Below are 16125 nucleotides of genomic sequence, written 5' to 3'. Positions count from 1 at the left end.
CTGGGAACGCGAGGCGGGACTACAACCCGTTGCCCTCCGACCTCTCCTCGGAGGACCAATCGCTTAGGGGCTCCAGGTGACTGGCATGGCAAAGGGCCAGTGGGTACAAAAGGAAACAGGCGGCCTCAACGCCCGGCCAATTAAAAGCTAAGAAGAGGCGGGCTCTGCAGCTTGAGTGCCAGGGTGCTCCTCGAGTGGCAAGCGAGGGGAGGAGCGTGATATGTGGTTTGCGACCTATTAGAGAATGGCAGGGGCGGGGTGAGAAGCCGTCCTTGGACCAATCAGGGAAGCAAGGTCGCTAAACCTCAAGCCCCTCCATTGGAGAAACGGAGAGTACGTCATGTGGCAGAATGCGCTGCTTTCAGCCAAAGCGACAACCGGGTTCTGCCTCAGAGGCTGGGGGTTGAATCCCCTCACCATTTGGAAGGGCGGGGCTAACGTGGGGTTACGTCATTTCTTAAGGGGCCCTTTAATAATAACAATAATAATAACAGGGGGGGGGAATTATCGCGTTCAACGTGCGCGTCACTGCCGGCCCGCCAAAAATCAGCAGGGACAAAAATCCAGATTTCTCACGTAGGCCCTTGCACGGGGAGGCGGGGGGGACCCACTTCCGCTTCTTTCCCGCCCCCTTGGAGGCGATTGGTCGGAGAGCTGCAGTAAGGCGGAAGTGCAGCATGATCGACGCGAGGCTGGACCAATGAGGCGGGACGCAGCTAGCCGGTCTCTTCCCTCAGGGTTGCCATAACAATGACAGGAGCGATTGCCGGAAGGGGCGGGACACTGGCCAACGTCCCTCAGGCTGGAGGCGCCGGGCGGATTTCAGGCTTCCGCGGAAGGTGCTGTGCGCTGGCTGAGGACCCTGAAGTCCAGGAGCTGTTCCTGGACACCGTTGGAACGACCTGCGTAGTGGCGTGACAGGTGGACCCCCTCCTTGCCTCCCTTCGACCTGCAGGTGAAGGAGGAGGCCTTGTTCCCGCGGGGTTTTGTGTACCAACGTTTTTAAGGAAAGGCCTGGTGCCGCCTTAGTCTTACTGGGGATATTTTCACACACACCCCTCCCCCATTGCGAGAATCTCCTTATGTGTGTGGTACGGAAGCTGTACTACCCAGGACAGGATGGGGTTGTGCAGGGTTGTTAAGGCAGCAGAGAGCATTGTTGGCTGTCCACTCTCCACCTTAGAGCAGATTTATGCCACAAGGTGCCATAGGAAGGCACTGGACTTAGTAAAAGATCCATCGCATCCTGGTCACTGTCTCTTCGAGCCTTTGCCGTCGGGACGGAGATACAGGACGATGAAGACAAGAACGAGCCATCTTAAGAACAGCTTCTTCTCCAGAGCGATCTCGGCCCTGAATGGGAAGCCCGGACTTTGAAAGTCATCTAATCTCCCTTGCTGTATTATACTGTATTGTTTAATTAATGTTTTTATGGAGCAGTCAAGTAATTTCGTTGTCACCGAAGGGGGCAATGACAATAAAGATATTATTATTATTATTATTATTATTATCCTGATCTGATGTTTTGAGGAGGGGGCGGAAACTGCTCTTCGCTTCTTCCGCTCCTGCCTGACTGTGGGGAGTCTGTGTGTTATGTAGTGATTAGATGGCTGAGTGAGAGCTGTAACACTCATGCAAGCCAGTAGTCTTAGTTTGCAGTAGCTTTTAGAAATAAAAGAGGTTATGCTTCACAGCAAGCTTCTGTGTTGTTTATCCTCTGCATGAGTATGGTGCTCACAATGCACAGTTGTGAGTCCAGTGAACTTAGACCTGCTTTCTAGGATTGGAAGGTCTCTGGAAGTGCTCCAGTTGTCTAGCCCAGTCAGGACAGAACCAGTTACAGTCATCCCTCTTGTTGAATGAGCTTCGGGTTGAGCGCGTTCGAGTTGCGCTCCGTGGCAACCCGGAAGTAATGGAGTGCATTACTTCCGGGTTTCACCGTTTGCGCATGTGCACATGCTCAAAATGACGTCATGCGCAGAAGTGGCAAAAAGTGACGCCATCACTAGTTACGTTTGCTTCTAGATGCGAACAGGGCTCCGGAACAGATCCCATTCGTATCTAAAGGTACCACTGTATTGAGCCCAGTCGCTGGCACCGGCTCAAAGGCAGACTGACAGATGTAACTACCTGCATGAATTAAACAGGTTGCATGTGGTATTAATGGTTAATTGCTTTTTTATTACTGCATTCCCCACCCCGGTTTTTAGGTGTTCTTATTTTTATCTGTAAGCCGCCTTGAGTCCTGGCCAAGGGAAAAGGCGGCTTATAAATACATAATAATCTAAGGTAAAAGGTAAAGGACCCCTGGATGGTTAAGTTCAGTCAAAGGTGGCTATGGGGTTGCGGCACTCATCTCGCTTTCTGGCCGAGGGAGCTGGCGTTTGTCTACAGATAGTTTTACAGGTCACATGGCTAGCATGACTAAACTGCTTCTGGCGCAGCGGAACACCATGACGGAAACCAGAGTGCATGGAAACGCTGTTTACCTTCCCGACGCACCGGTACCTATTTATCTACTTGCACTGGTGTGCTTTCCAACTGCTAGGTTGGCAGGAGCTGGGTTAGAACAACGGGAGCTCACCCCGTTGTGGGGATTCAAAGCGTTGACCTTCCGACTGGCAAGTCCAAGAGGCTCAGTGGTTTAGACCACAGCAAAGACAACGTTCCCTGCTCTTTCTAAACTCTTGATTGTACTCGGTGGAGAAACACTTTTGTTTTGAGCTTGCGAGCTGTCTGAATGAGAGTCTGTGGAGGGCGGGGCTCCTGCACACATATACGATACTCTGTATCCACTACTTTTTATTCTAGAAAAATAGGTGCCAGCACTCACCGTAAAATTGTTCCAGTAAGTGCCACACTTTTTAACAACAACAACAACAACAAGTTTCCGGTACTGTGTACCCTTGAGTACCCCTGGGGGAAAAACCCACTGTCTGTATCTTTCAGTGTATTAAACCAAACTTTTTCTACTACCTAGTGTGACAAGCTCTTTAAAGAACAGTTAAAGGTGTTTATCGTAGGGGTGTCCTGCCTGCATGCAAAAGGTTCCGTTCTCCTCAGTAGTGTTCACTGGGCCTGTGGATGTTGTTCAGATGTCCATCTTGTAACTGCATAGATGGGTTATTTGTGCCAAAGGTAGGGAAGAAATGTCCTAGTTCTTCAGAAAGAAAGTTACACTAAATAATGTGCTGTAAAACCCCAGAAGATCATTAGGGGGTAGTTTTAATAATACTTAAAAACTATGATGAAGTAACATTAATAATTCTGCCACATACCCTCTGAAACGCTTTTGCATACTCCCTGGGGGTTCATGTATCACACTTTGGGAAGTACAGTGGTACCTCGGGTTACAGACGCTTCAGGTTACAGACTCTGCTAACCCAGGAAAAGTACCTCGGGTTAAGAACTTTGCTTCAGGATGAGAACAGAAATCGCGCAGCGGGAGGCCCTATTCGCTAAAGTGGTGTCTCAGGTTAAGAACAGTTTCAGGTTAAGAATGGACCTCCAGAACAAATTAAGTTCTTAACCCAAGGTACCACTGTACGGCCCTAAAGTGTTGTACCTCTTCCCAGTTTTGTTTCAACCCTTAAGTCCTGAAGAGCAAACAGGGGTGTAGCTCCCTGATAGTGCCTGGTTGCTTGTGAGGCATCCCAGAACTGCAGGCCAATTTCTAGCTAGTTGCTCATGCAAATTATGAAGTCTTAGAACCATAGAATTGTAGACTTGGAAGGTACCCAAAGTGTCATCTAGTCCAACCTCCTGCAATGCAAGAATCTCACCTAAAGCATCCATGACAGGTGGCCATCCCAGTGTCATTTGTTCAAATTGAACAATATGCATTTTGCATCTCCAGAATTTTATTTTAATGTTCAGAAATCATCAGTTGATATGTCCTCAGTGGGTAGAATGTTCACGTGTCTTGGTGACTGAATAATCTCTCCTGCTTTGTGATTGTAACACACCACAGAAGTAAGGGCTTATCTATACTTAACTTTCCTCCGCTCTTGCCAGGTACGGTCCATGCCTTAAAGCTCCAAGCGCTCCCCCCCCCCCTTTTCTCTCTGGAGCTTTCCCTGCGAAAGCCTGCCCTTTAAAGCAAATGGCAATCAGTGAAAAAACTAAATTGATGTTTGCTCAGGTTGAGCACTAAAAAGTGGGTCTTCGCAGGGAATGCTCTGGAGCAAAAAAAAAACCCCAAACCAAACAGGATAGAGCTTTTAAATGTGGATCTGTGCTTGGGTAGGGAGTGGCAGCTGTAGCCAAATTCTGTATTTTCAGAGTTGGAGGCAGAGAGAGCTGTGGGTAAGCTGCAGTAGAAGAATTCTTGGGAGGCTGTGGCTCCCTTTGGGAACCTGGTGCACAGTCAGCAGGCTTTGTGACCCTGCTACACACCTGCCTGCTTTCACCAGGCACTACTTGCAAATTGCATAAATTGAATATTACAAAGACACCGAGAGGACTTATCCACACCTCTGCTTGCCCCACCACTTTCCCCCAGGGAAACACAATCTTCAGCACTGAATCAAAACAAACCGCAATTGGTTTTTCCATGGATTGCTGTTTGCTCCAATTCAGTGCCAAAAAGCTGCTTTTCTGGGGGAAAGTAGCAGGGAAAAGGCAAAATCACTTGGATCCATGCCTAAAAAATGGATGAGCAGAAAACTGCTTGGGCCCGTGCTTTCTAGGCATGGAGAACTGGAGGTGTAGATGAGCCCTAAGTATCCAGTACTCTTCTCTCCAAAGGAATCATGCTGTAGTGCAGGCATAGTGAGCCCGTCGTCCTCCAGATGTCGTTAAATGCAACTCCCATCAACCCTGACCATTGACTATGCTGGCAAAGGCTTGCAGGAACTGGAGTCCAACCACATCAATGTTACAGGTTCCCCAGCTCTGCTGTGACATGATCCCTGCAACTTCTCACAGTTTGGTGTTGCGGGTGAGTAACAATACTATACAGTTGGAACAGATGCAAAATGTTCTCTCCAGTCAAGCCATAAAACCACACTGTAATGCAAGCCAGGAGGACTGGTGAACCTTGCACAGAATTCCTGTCTCTCTTGGGTCAGGAAGTTAAGAATAATGAATTAAAATGCAGCTCCTAGTACAAAGGCAACATAGACATGGTTGATTCCTGCCCTAAAATGTTTGTACTCTGCAACTGAAACCATTTTCATACTAAGCAGGCCAAGAAACATAAAGGAAAGTTTAGAAAATTTATTAGTGTGTGTTCTTTTTTCCCTTTGAAATACCAACACAAAACGCAGCAGCAACAGATGTATGGAAGTAGCCTTGCTGGGTCGGATTCAGGCAACATTTATAAAGAAAGAGTGCAAGGTGAATGCAAAAGCTGTGGGTAGGACTTTCCACTTTGCTCTGTCCCTAAAAAGTGGATTCTATGTTAGAATCCAGCCCCCACACTTGTTTTCCTGGGAGAAAGTAACAAGAGGTAGCTGGTTTCTCTGTAGAAATTTTTAGTCAGGGATCATTTGATATTTACACCTTTTCAATGCTCAAAGTCATGCAGCAGGAAGCCCAGGGCCACAACTGGACAACAGGATATACAGTTGTTTTGCAGACTCAATGGCAGGAGGGGATATGAAGGCTAACAGGTCCTTTGCCCCACAGTTAGATTCTCCAAACTTTTACTTACATCTACCCCATGCTTTAGGTCACATACCAAATTAACCCTCTCACTAGGGTTGCTAGTCTACATCTCAAATATTTCCCCTAAAACACCTTTAAATGTGCAGCTGACAAAGGAGATAAGGCAGTGACAGCTTATCCCACTCATTTTCTTCCCGGTGTTTTTATTCACCCACCTTCTGGGCAGCACATCTGGGGATCTCGCTTGCTATAGCTAGCAGAGGAAGCAGCATAACATGGGAATGGGCAACAGATACGGCCTCTGCCTTTTCTCCCAATTTGTTGACAGGAGGGTGGGGACCTCAAGGCTGCAACTGAGTAATCCTACCTGGTTTCCCCAGTGTTGCAAGCAAGAGAAGGGCGAGTTGCCCCAAGCATGAGATACCAGCCAGGCTCAAGGAATGCCGGTACTTTTAGTTTCACTTCATCCCTGTAAGCTCCCAAGTCTTGGCTGTTTCTTAACTCCTGGTCTCCCCCTTTTGCTACTAAAATCAAAGTGCCATTAACCTTAAATCATAAGTTTCCACTGAAAACAATCTTAAACGTCTTTCTAGCATTGCTTCAGTTCTGTACAGTGGGTTCCCCATCTTTCTATCTCTTCTGGATTTTTGTACCGTCAGCCCAGGAACACAACCGGATAGGAATACTGGCAGGTATATACATTTATAATTGCTCTTCATTTCTTATAGGTAAGGTCTCCTGTTAAATGCTCTGAAAGAGAGAGCTGGTATTCAGCAACTACTTTTTCCTTCACTGCAATCGGAGAAGCTACAAATGTGGAACTGATGTCTTCCTCAAAGCTCTTTAAAGGGATCATAACCCCCATCTAACTTGGAATAGGTTCACCCTGCCCATCAGGCAACACAGAATCATAGAGCTGGAAGAAAGGCAAAGGTCATCTCATCGAACCCACCTTCAATGAAGTAATCACAACTAAAGAATCCCTGAAAGATAGCCACCCATATCTCTAGTCAAATAAGCCACCTTCCTAGACAGTCCATTCCACTGCTGAAAACCTCTTGCCAGGGCTTTTTTTTTTCAGCCGGAACTCCGTTCCAGCACCTCTCAGGTGGGTGTCATTCTAAGAGAACGAGGGAGATATTCATGGTGAGTTCTGGCACCTCTTTTTCTAGAAACATAGCGCTGTCTCCTCCCATCTGTCCTCACGTTTAGTTGGAATCGCCTTTCTTGTAACTTGAATCCATTAGTACAGGCCCTGCCTTCTGGGGCAGCAGAAAACAAGCTTGCAGCCTCTTCCATGTGACAGCCCTTTAGCTATTTGAAGATGCAGTGAGCCACCAGAGAGTCGTGCAAGCTGCACAGTGTACTGACTACTACACAAATTCTCTCCTCTTTCTTTGGCATCTCTTTCTGGTGAGGCTTCCACACTGACACAAATGCTATCTGGACGAGCCCTTAAGGCTGAGATTCCAAATCTGTGCAACACAAGAGGGGCACAAGCCAATGTCATGCACTGCACTCCACCCTTGAAACATGGAGGTCCTGTGCAGCATTGACCCCATTCCCTCCCAAGACACCACACATCCACACCATATAGCACATGGCTCCCCCCCCCCCCCAAAAAAATCCTGGGAATGGTAGTTTGCCCCTTGCAGAACTACAGTTCCCAGCGCCCACAACAGATTACAGTTCCCAAGAGTCTTGTGGATTCTTGTGCAATAAACATGAATAAAACGCAGCGCTCTTTCTACATTTGAACACATGGCTTATAATCATCAATCTTGTTTAGAAACCTATTTGGATACACAGACTGCTTATATTAATTTATATGTTTAAATCAGAAGCGATGAAATATTTTTATTGTTAACATCAGCCGGAAATTCTCAATTTTTATTTTTCTCTTTTTTGTTATACAGTACCTTGGTACTCGGAACGGTTTGGCTCCTGAACAAACCGGCTCCTGAACACCGCAAACCTGGAAGTAAGTGTTCCGGTTTGCAAATGTTTTTCAGAAGCCAAACGCCCAACGTGGCTTCTGCTTGAGCGCAGGAAGCTCATGCAGCCAACCGGAAGCCGCAGCTTGGTTTTCGAACCGTTTTGGGAGTCAAACAGGCTCCTGGAACAGATTACGTTTGAGAACCAAGGTACCACTGTATTTGCATTTTTTTAAAAGTATTAAATACGGCCGTGTATATCAACCCAAGAGACTGATTTCCTGACATATGAATTCCCAGACAAAGCCAGGGGCAGATTTAGGACAGCGCAACTGGTTCCCCTGGCCAGGGTGCAGGGGCCAAGGGGCCACCTTCTTGCTTCCTTCCCAAAGTCTAGTAAGTGTTTGCTTTGGGAAGGAGGTGTGAGGGTTCTAACAGGTTAGTGCTTTCCCAGCTTTGGGAAGGCAGCACAAGCCTCGGGGAGGAGAGCAAATTGTGGCTTCACACAGGCGCCATATTACCAAGGTCCACCCCTGACACAGCTCAACACTACATCTGACACATTTGAAGGAATCACAGAGGCTTCACTGTAGTCCAGAAATCACAATCTCACCCTTGAGCCTAAAGGGAGGAGGGAACAATATGACCTGCAGTTACAAGGAAGATAGCTTCCCAAAGGTTGTGTGGGTGTTATGGGGCAGAGCCTCTCTGCTGCCATCAACATTGCTACTGCTTGTCTGGGGTCTGAGGTCCCACAGCTTCAACTTACTGTAGATGCCACTGTTGACTTCCTATTGTCTTGGAAGCTGATGAAAAGTACAGGTGCACCTTTTTGAGCAAAAAGGGATCCCATTAAAACAACAACCATCCTATCCACATCTGTGTCCCAAGTGCAGTCGTACCTTGGAAGTCGAATCTGTTCCAGAAGTCCATTCGACTTCCAAAACGTTCAGAAACCAAAGCGCTGCTTCTGATTGGCTGCAGATAGCTCCTGCAACCAATCAGAAGCCCCGCCGGAGGCTTGGCTTCCAAAAGAACGTTCGAAAACTGGAACACTCACTTCTGGGTTTCAATCGTTCGGGAGCCAAGACGTTTGAGATCCAAGGTACGACTGAGGGAACTTGTTGCCTTCTTGTGGTTACAAAAGTGCCGTCTCTAACATTTGGCGGCCTTCCCTGGTCCTGCCCTTTGGTTGCAAAGCAATGGGAGCAATGCTTGCGGGAAATCTCAGCAGCCAGAGAGGTTGCTGAATATAGCTGCTGGTACTGGTGGTGGGAGGAATTTAGTGCCCTTAATATCTTCTTGCCCGTGATTAGCAGAAGCAGAAATGACTATGAAAAACAAAGATGAAAGCTTTTCTTGCCGCAGATATTTTTTTCCTGTTAATTGTTTTTAGTGTGACTCTGGTTACACTGTACAGATCCCTTCGGCACAGGCTAGGAACCCTAATGTCCCAGAACTGTACACATTAGAAGATAGTGCTCCGGGTAATCATTTGAAAACAGGTTTTTATTTTTATTACTATTACTATGATTGCTGGGTGGTGAGGAAGGTATTTCTGGGCAATCTTTCTACCTGCCATCCTGACTCTTCTACATCTTTCAAAGCAATATCCCACGGGAGGCGGGGGGGGGGGGGAGAGGAAAAATAAGTTCCTACCTCCTTTGTATTGCAACTTGCCAATACGTAGAGGTAAGCAAGACAGAAGAGGGTTATGGAAACCAGGGAGCATGGATTCAAGGGCTGTTGTTGGGGTGTGTGTTTGTGTGTGTCACTTCTTAAGCCGCAGTGCTGCTGTGACCAGCGCAAACATCTCCCAGCAAGCAGAAATGTGTTCACACAAGAAATCCAGAGACCTCAGGTAATGTGTGTTGACGACGACAGCAAATAGCCCTTGAAATGTCTTTTCTCCATTGTCCACCACCTCAGAGGGGAAGGGGAAGGTTTGGGGATGGGAAGACATTTCAGTTCCATCTCCCGATGTCTAGGTCGAGAAGAGAGTGCAGACCAGTCTTATAAGTTAAAAACAAGTCAACGTGCAAAATATACAGACACTTTCCACATAGGTAAAGATAACGCAGTGCTGGGCTGAAATGCAGCTTCTTGGTGCTCCAGCGCCCCCACAGGATGTGGAAGAGAGAGGAATGGAAGAGGGATCAACGCGGTTCAGTTTTTGCAGCTGGATATCTGGGGTGGAGTAAGAACGTGTCCTTGGGTATCCTCAAACCCCAGATTCCAGGATGTCAACGCCTGGTTGGAAAACGCCTGGTTGCAATCGCTGAATTTTCCAACACCTCCAGTGTATGGCAGATTGTCCCTGAATGCATCATCTCCAGTGCTGAGACACCGTGGGTGAAGTGGGGTGAAGAGTACCTTCCCCATTTTGCTTACACCATAGCTGCTCATTCCAGATCCGGCCACACATCACCGGCAATGAACGTCGGTGGGGTTGGTTTCCTGCTGGATGGCTGGCAGAAATACGCAGAACAGGAAACATGCTGGGGGGTGGGGTGGGCAGGGAAGAAGACGACACACATGCAGCGAGAGCGGCAGGCTCCTGGCGAGTAGCCTTGACTCAGAAGAAAGCCCGTTTGAAGTGGCCGTCCCCAGAGACTCCAGCACTTGGGAGACCTATGAAAATCTACCTCAGAAGGGCCATGGCACTTCCCATCCTCTGGTGTCTGGCGGTGGGACGGGGGACACCTTTGTAAGCAAGTGGGACAGGCCTCCTTGGTCCTCCTTGCTGAGGAAGAACTCTGCTCTTCTGGGGATGAGGAGAACAGGGGCCCGCTCACTCCAGCACTCTCCGGCCTTCCTCCGCCCAGCTGCCCACTCCCTGCCCCACAGGGCACTAGAGCAGAGGAGGTACGTCCCCACCTACTGCTGCCTTCAGGACACACTGTCGGGAGGAGCGGTCCTTCTTGAGAGGCAGGTTGTGGCCCCTTTGAGGATGCAGGCTTCATCCGCTTCATCTGGACGTGACCCCCAGAGCCTGCTTCATGTTCTCATACACAACGTAGCTGATGCTGACGGCGGGAATGACCTTCATGAAGTTGGGGGCAATGCCGCGGTAGAGGCCCAGCACCCCTTCTCGAGAGAGGATGTGCCTGAAGAGGCCCAGCATGCTCAGCTGTGGGGCACCTTCAATGGTTGCTGCAGAGAGAGGGGAAAGGAGCAGAGAGGTCAGGGTCATCTGTTTGAAAGCTGCTCCAACAAAGTTCCAAGAGAGGGTCGCTTCTGTTTCTGTAAGCGGCCCCAGCTTTTAATTAACGTTATAGAGAGACCCGACTGACGAGGTTCCTGCATCAACAGTGATTGGACGGAACCCACCCCTGCTCAGGCCCACCCGACCTCCGTGTGGGAAAGTTCAGGGAGGCAGGAGAGGCTATATTGTTTAATAATATCCTTCCTAACTTGCGTTAGCAAGTCCCTTTACTTAGTAGAGTGCATTCCCCTTTTAAACATGCACAGCGGTTAGCTGGTTGCATTGTTTCTTAGCCCTTCCAGGCTCTCTTCCCCCCTCCGCTCAGAGTTTCTTCCCCACACTCCTTATGTCCCCCTATTGTTAATGGGGCTTTGCAGTTAGTCCAGCCTCCTGCTCATTACACCTCAGTCACAGCCACCTCCAGTGCTCTCCTTGGAGACCAGACTGTCTGGACGATGCTGCAATCTCACCTTGGGCTTGCATCCGGGTCCGCACCAGAGCTAGCGGGTAGCTGGCGATCTGGCCGCAGGTGCTGGAGACAGTGCCACAGCCCAAGAGCACCAGAACGCCCGGGTCAGCTGTGTCCTTGCTGTACTTCTGAAGCCAGGTGTTCTTCAGCGTCTGCCACAAAAGGAAGGGGAGAGGAGGAGTTGGTAACTTGGGAATCTGGCGCAGGTGCACCCCAGGGCCTAACACAGATGGGGAGGCAGTGGCTTTCATGCCAAGCCTTGGAATCTGGTGAGATTGCTGTTTAGCCACACAGCATGGGAAAGAAAGGGTTCCTGCAAGGATGGTGGAAGCGTCTTTCAAAAGGGCCTCATGGAGAAAAGGCTTCCAGGTCAGTATCCTTCCTCACAGAGGACTGGTAGCCAGTAGGAGGCGAGGTTGAGCTTCCCTTGCTGTTTGTGCCAACCCTATGCCCAGTCACTCACCTCGTAAACTGCCAGGTCAATGCCAGCGTAGGGAATGATGCCCAGCATGTTTGGCAGGTAGCCCTTGTAAAAGGCACGGATCCCTTCCTTCTGCAGGACCTGCCTGGCACAGTCCGCCACCCCTGAGTACTGACCCGTCTTGCGGAGGGTCAGCCGTGTTTTTAGAACCTGGAGAGGGAGGGGGAGTCAGATGAACTAAGGCATGAATATCCCTCCTTTATTCGTCACCCCCTCATATTAAGCAACAGCACCCAGTCTGAAATCATGGCAGCCATGTTTCTCTAGATGGCACAGGGAAAGAGACCAGTACATCTGAAACGAAACTTGGTGAAATAAAATCCCACCATACTGAAAAGAAATGATCAGGACCTTCCTGTCCCTTAAATACAAATGTTTCTTCTGGCAAAATGTCTTCATGGTAAAGGTAAAGGGACGCCTGACCATTAGGTCCAGTCGTGACCGACTCTGGGGTTGCGGCACTCATCTCGCTTTATTGGCCGAGGGAGCTGGTGTACAGCTTCCAGGTCATGTGGCCAGCATAACTAAGCCGCTTCTGGCGAACCAGAGCAGCACACGGAAATGCCGTTTACCTTCCCGCTGGAGTGGTACCTATTTATCTACTTGCACTTTGACGTGCTTTCGAACTGCTAGGTTGGCAGGAGTAGGGACCGAGCAACGGGACCTCACCCCGTCACGGGGAATCGAATTGCTGACCTTCTGATCGGCAAGTCCTAGGCTCTGTGGTTTAACCCACAGCGCCACACACGTCCCAACGTCTTCATAGTATCTGTCCACAAATTAGTAGGGACAACTGGGGAGAAATTGCACTGCGGAGGGGATACTTCTCCTAGGCCTGTATTAGCAGTACAGTGGAACATCGGTTCTCGAACGACTCCATTGACGAAAGTTTCAGAACCCAAACGCTGAAAACCTGGAAGTAAACGCTTCCATTTTCGAACGCACCTCGGAAGTCGAGCAGCTTCCTCTGTGTGTTTTTCAATTTTCTCAGTTGAATTTGCTGACAGCCCTTTGCTCCTCAGTTTTCGAACATTTCAGAAGTTGAACGGTCTTCCAGAATGGATTACGTTCAAAAATCGAGGTTCCACTGTAAGTGCTAGGTTCTCACATTCATTTGGGTGGATATCATCGATGAAGTCAGCAACAGAATGAGAATTTGCCCCTCAAGCTCTACTACCAAAGAAAACTTACCTCCATGGGGTAGATTATGGTCTGTGCTGTGGCGCCAGCCAGGGAGCCAGCAATAAATCTCTCCTGCACCCTCAGTGTTTCCTGCTGCCCACGAATCGCCCGCTTGATCTGCAATGATAAGCAATGGATTGCGAGCCACAGATAGATTTGGTGAACTCCCCCCGTAGGCACTTTGGGCTGAGTGAGGGCGATGCAGCTGAGTAAAAGAAGCGTGATCCTTTTGGGCGAGTTCTTGCAATAAAGACATGCCCAAGGTGGAGTTCCATGCACTTAGGTATGGGAAATACTGTGCTGCATGAAGTCATTTTTCTGACCAGTAATGAAGGACTTTAAAAAAAGGAATTAAAATGCTGTGCGCACGTGCACAGGGACTACCATGCAAAGCTGCAGCCCAGTCCCCAGGTCGTACCTGTTCGTAGGCCATGAACTTGATGGCAGACTCAGGCGCGATCTTGAGCACATTGATCCCGTTGCCTCGCCACAGGGAGCGGATGCCTCCTTCGCGTACCATGCCTCGCAATCCGCCCAAAACGTTCATACTGTTGTTCTTGGAGGCGTGGACCTACAAGCAAGATGGAACCACAACGTCAGGGCCTGGGCAAGGAAAAGGAAAAGAAAAAGAGAGCCCCCCCTTCTTCCTGACGGCATAAGCAACAATGGGCATTTTTCAGCGGTTGGGGCATCAATGAAAAGCCAGTGCGTGTTGTGGGAGCTGCATCCCAGTATCCTTTGCAGCATTCCAAAAAGGCCCCTCAAATTTCACAATGGAGCCCACTGGGAAGGCACAGGAGACAAGATTGCTAAATGCGCAAGATTTAAAGGCTCCCAGAAGGTGTTGCTGCTATTTTCTGGGAGAAAGGAGGAGGGATGCAGACAGAAGTCAAGGTTGGCGTTTATCCTATGGAAAAATTAGGAACACTAGGAGAAGACTCTGACACAGCCATGTTCTTCTTCATTGTTGTTGATGCAACTCTTTGATTGCACACAGTGTCCTCTATGTTGTGCAGTGGTTAGAGTGTCAGACTAGGACCTGGGAGAGCTTGGAAAAAAGCTTGGGATATGAGTGCAATACCTACATAAATGAAATCTTTCCCCTAAATGTTAAGGTTTGCCAAGGGGAGCAGATAAGGTTTAACACTAGTCGGAAAGTAAGCCACCTTCTGCGAAGAAATAAGCTCTGTAGGTCTTGCATGCACCTCTCCACTTCCCCCAACATCCAGTCTCTCCTCCCATTTGCTATCTTCAAATGCTGTGGGCGAAGAGATTGGTCTTTTTCAACAATTCCCAAGGCCAGTCTTTCAAAACATACTTCAAACACTGGTCACGGTATTTCAAAATGTGTTTTAGCCATGCCATAGGGAGTTGTGGTCTTCGCTTGGAGTTTAATGTCAAGGGCAGAAGCTAAGAGGCGCAATAAGTTTTGAATTCACATGCCAACTTTTCAGCAAATGGCCAGCTCTGCTGTAGTCGAGCCTGCAGATAGCAGCATCGCTTGCACTCATCAGAGTGCTGTCTTTGGACTTGGTGGAATTCCAAGACCAGTAAACCCAATGAGAAGGCTGATTCTACACAGCCAATTCCCCTGCCATATTTCAGGAATCAGGGAGGTACCGTATTTTTCGCTCTTTTAGATGCACCGGACCATAGGACGCACCTCCCGCAAAAGCCAGGGATAGCCGTGCGAAGGCTCCGCAGGGCAGCGGGTGAAGGCTCCCTGCTGCCCTGCGGAGGCTTCGTGCTGCTAAGGCAGAACTAGAACAGCAAGAGGGAGCACTGTGCAGGGCTCCCTCTAGCTGTTCTGGCTTCTGGGGTAGCCCATGAAGCCTCCGCAGGGCAGCGGGGAACCTTCATCCCGCTGCCCTGTGGAGGTTTCGCGGGCTACCCCAGAGCAGCTCAGGAGCGCGGGGCATCTGCTCGCAGCCTGCCCGCTGCTCCCAGGGCTGGAGGAGGAAACCCAGGTTTTCCCCGCCAGTCCCAAAGAGTAGCTTAGGAGTATGCCGCACTCCGGCAATTTAGCTCCAGGGACCACACATTCGCTCCATAAGACGCAGAGACGTTTCCCCTTAGTTTTTTAAGAGGGGGAAAGTGTGTCTTATGGAAAAATATGGTAAATGAATCATAGAATCATAGAATTGGAAGAGACCACAAGGGCCATCAAGTCCAACCCCCTGCCAAGCAGGAAACACCATCAGAGCACTCCTGACATATGGTTGTCAAGCCTCTGCTTAAAGACCTCCAAAGAAGGAGACTCCACCACACTCCTTGGCAGTAAATGAAAGACCCCTGAACCTGCCCTTTGGGTATCTGTGTTGTATGGGGCAGCCCTTTTTCTCCTTTTACAGTCTTCATGTGTAACATGCTATGTAAAAATAAAACTGGTCATAACATCCTCAGCATAGCATTCTGGGGCAAAACAGAGGCTCTTTTGAGTTTGTCATTGCCCCACACCACATGAACTGAAGCCACCATTCCAGGTCCCAATGCAGAATGAAATACTGTTTCCCCTCCCTCCGTAATTCTTAGCAGCTCCTTGCCTGCATGAAGACTTTCAGTCGGTCCAACGGGGCAGTTCCAGTCCTGGAGACAGCGCCAGCCATGGCACCAGCAATGAGCTGCTTCCACCACATCCCTGTCTTCTTCTCCTTCTCGGAAAACTCGTCTGGGACGGTGAGGCACTCGCCAATGTCAAGGACCTGCAGAGGAATGCAGTCAGAAGAGGGAAAAGCTAAAGAAAAGACAAGCAGCTCTGCCCACATTTGACTGAGAAGCATCTGTTCTTAAGGAGACACCTCCAGTGTGGAATCTAGACACATATAAAAAAAGTTGAGAAAATGTTTTCACATATTGAAAAACATATTGAATTCGCCATAGCTCACCATCGCCATCTAGTGTCTCATTTGTGTAATGCACTTTGCAACACACTTAAAACATTTTATTTGCAGCTGTCTAGCTGAGTCCCAGGTCTGTATTTACGAATATTCTAAATGCTCCAAAACGTCAGTTTCCACCACATTTTAGATTCAAAATTTCAAACTGGAATTTTGTTTAATGGGTGTTTTCTATTGAGCATTGAAATCCGAGTTCTTCTCAAGTATTCGTTGGACTTTCTTGCTTATTTTGACTCAGGCAAATGTAATATATGCCATCTCATAACCTCTCAACTTTCAAATACTACATGATGTCAGCTAGCAAATGCTATCGCATATCAGTCGTGCAGTAAGAACGAAACCTGCTCCAA

At 48.7% G+C, this 16125-nt stretch overlaps 1 protein-coding gene and 1 long non-coding RNA gene across 2 annotated transcripts in view; one reads left to right on the top strand and one right to left on the bottom strand.

The window, feature by feature from the left end:
* The first annotated feature begins 119 nt into the window (after window positions 1-119).
* Window positions 120-7220, top strand: LOC310667990. The gene is made up of 2 exons (XR_014506517.1): window positions 120-955; window positions 2211-7220. It is a non-coding gene; the product is annotated as an uncharacterized lncRNA (long non-coding RNA).
* SLC25A23 (solute carrier family 25 member 23) overlaps window positions 5203-16125 on the bottom strand; it is a 48017-nt gene continuing 37094 nt past the window's right edge. Inside the window, exons 5-10 of the mRNA XM_083420249.1 lie at window positions 15422-15580; window positions 13297-13449; window positions 12888-12995; window positions 11679-11846; window positions 11217-11367; window positions 5203-10694 (exon numbers count right to left, since the gene is read on the bottom strand). Of these exons, the coding sequence (XP_083276375.1) occupies window positions 10510-10694; window positions 11217-11367; window positions 11679-11846; window positions 12888-12995; window positions 13297-13449; window positions 15422-15580 (924 nt within the window). The 3' untranslated portion in view covers window positions 5203-10509. The remainder of the gene's footprint in view (window positions 10695-11216; window positions 11368-11678; window positions 11847-12887; window positions 12996-13296; window positions 13450-15421; window positions 15581-16125) is intronic.

The sequence above is a fragment of the Podarcis tiliguerta genome (assembly GCF_965153285.1).
Source record: "Podarcis tiliguerta genome assembly, chromosome: 17".
NCBI classification, from domain to species: domain Eukaryota; kingdom Metazoa; phylum Chordata; class Lepidosauria; order Squamata; family Lacertidae; genus Podarcis; species Podarcis tiliguerta.
Note: the sequence above shows the minus strand (reverse complement) of the source record. Positions and strands in the feature narration are given on the sequence as shown.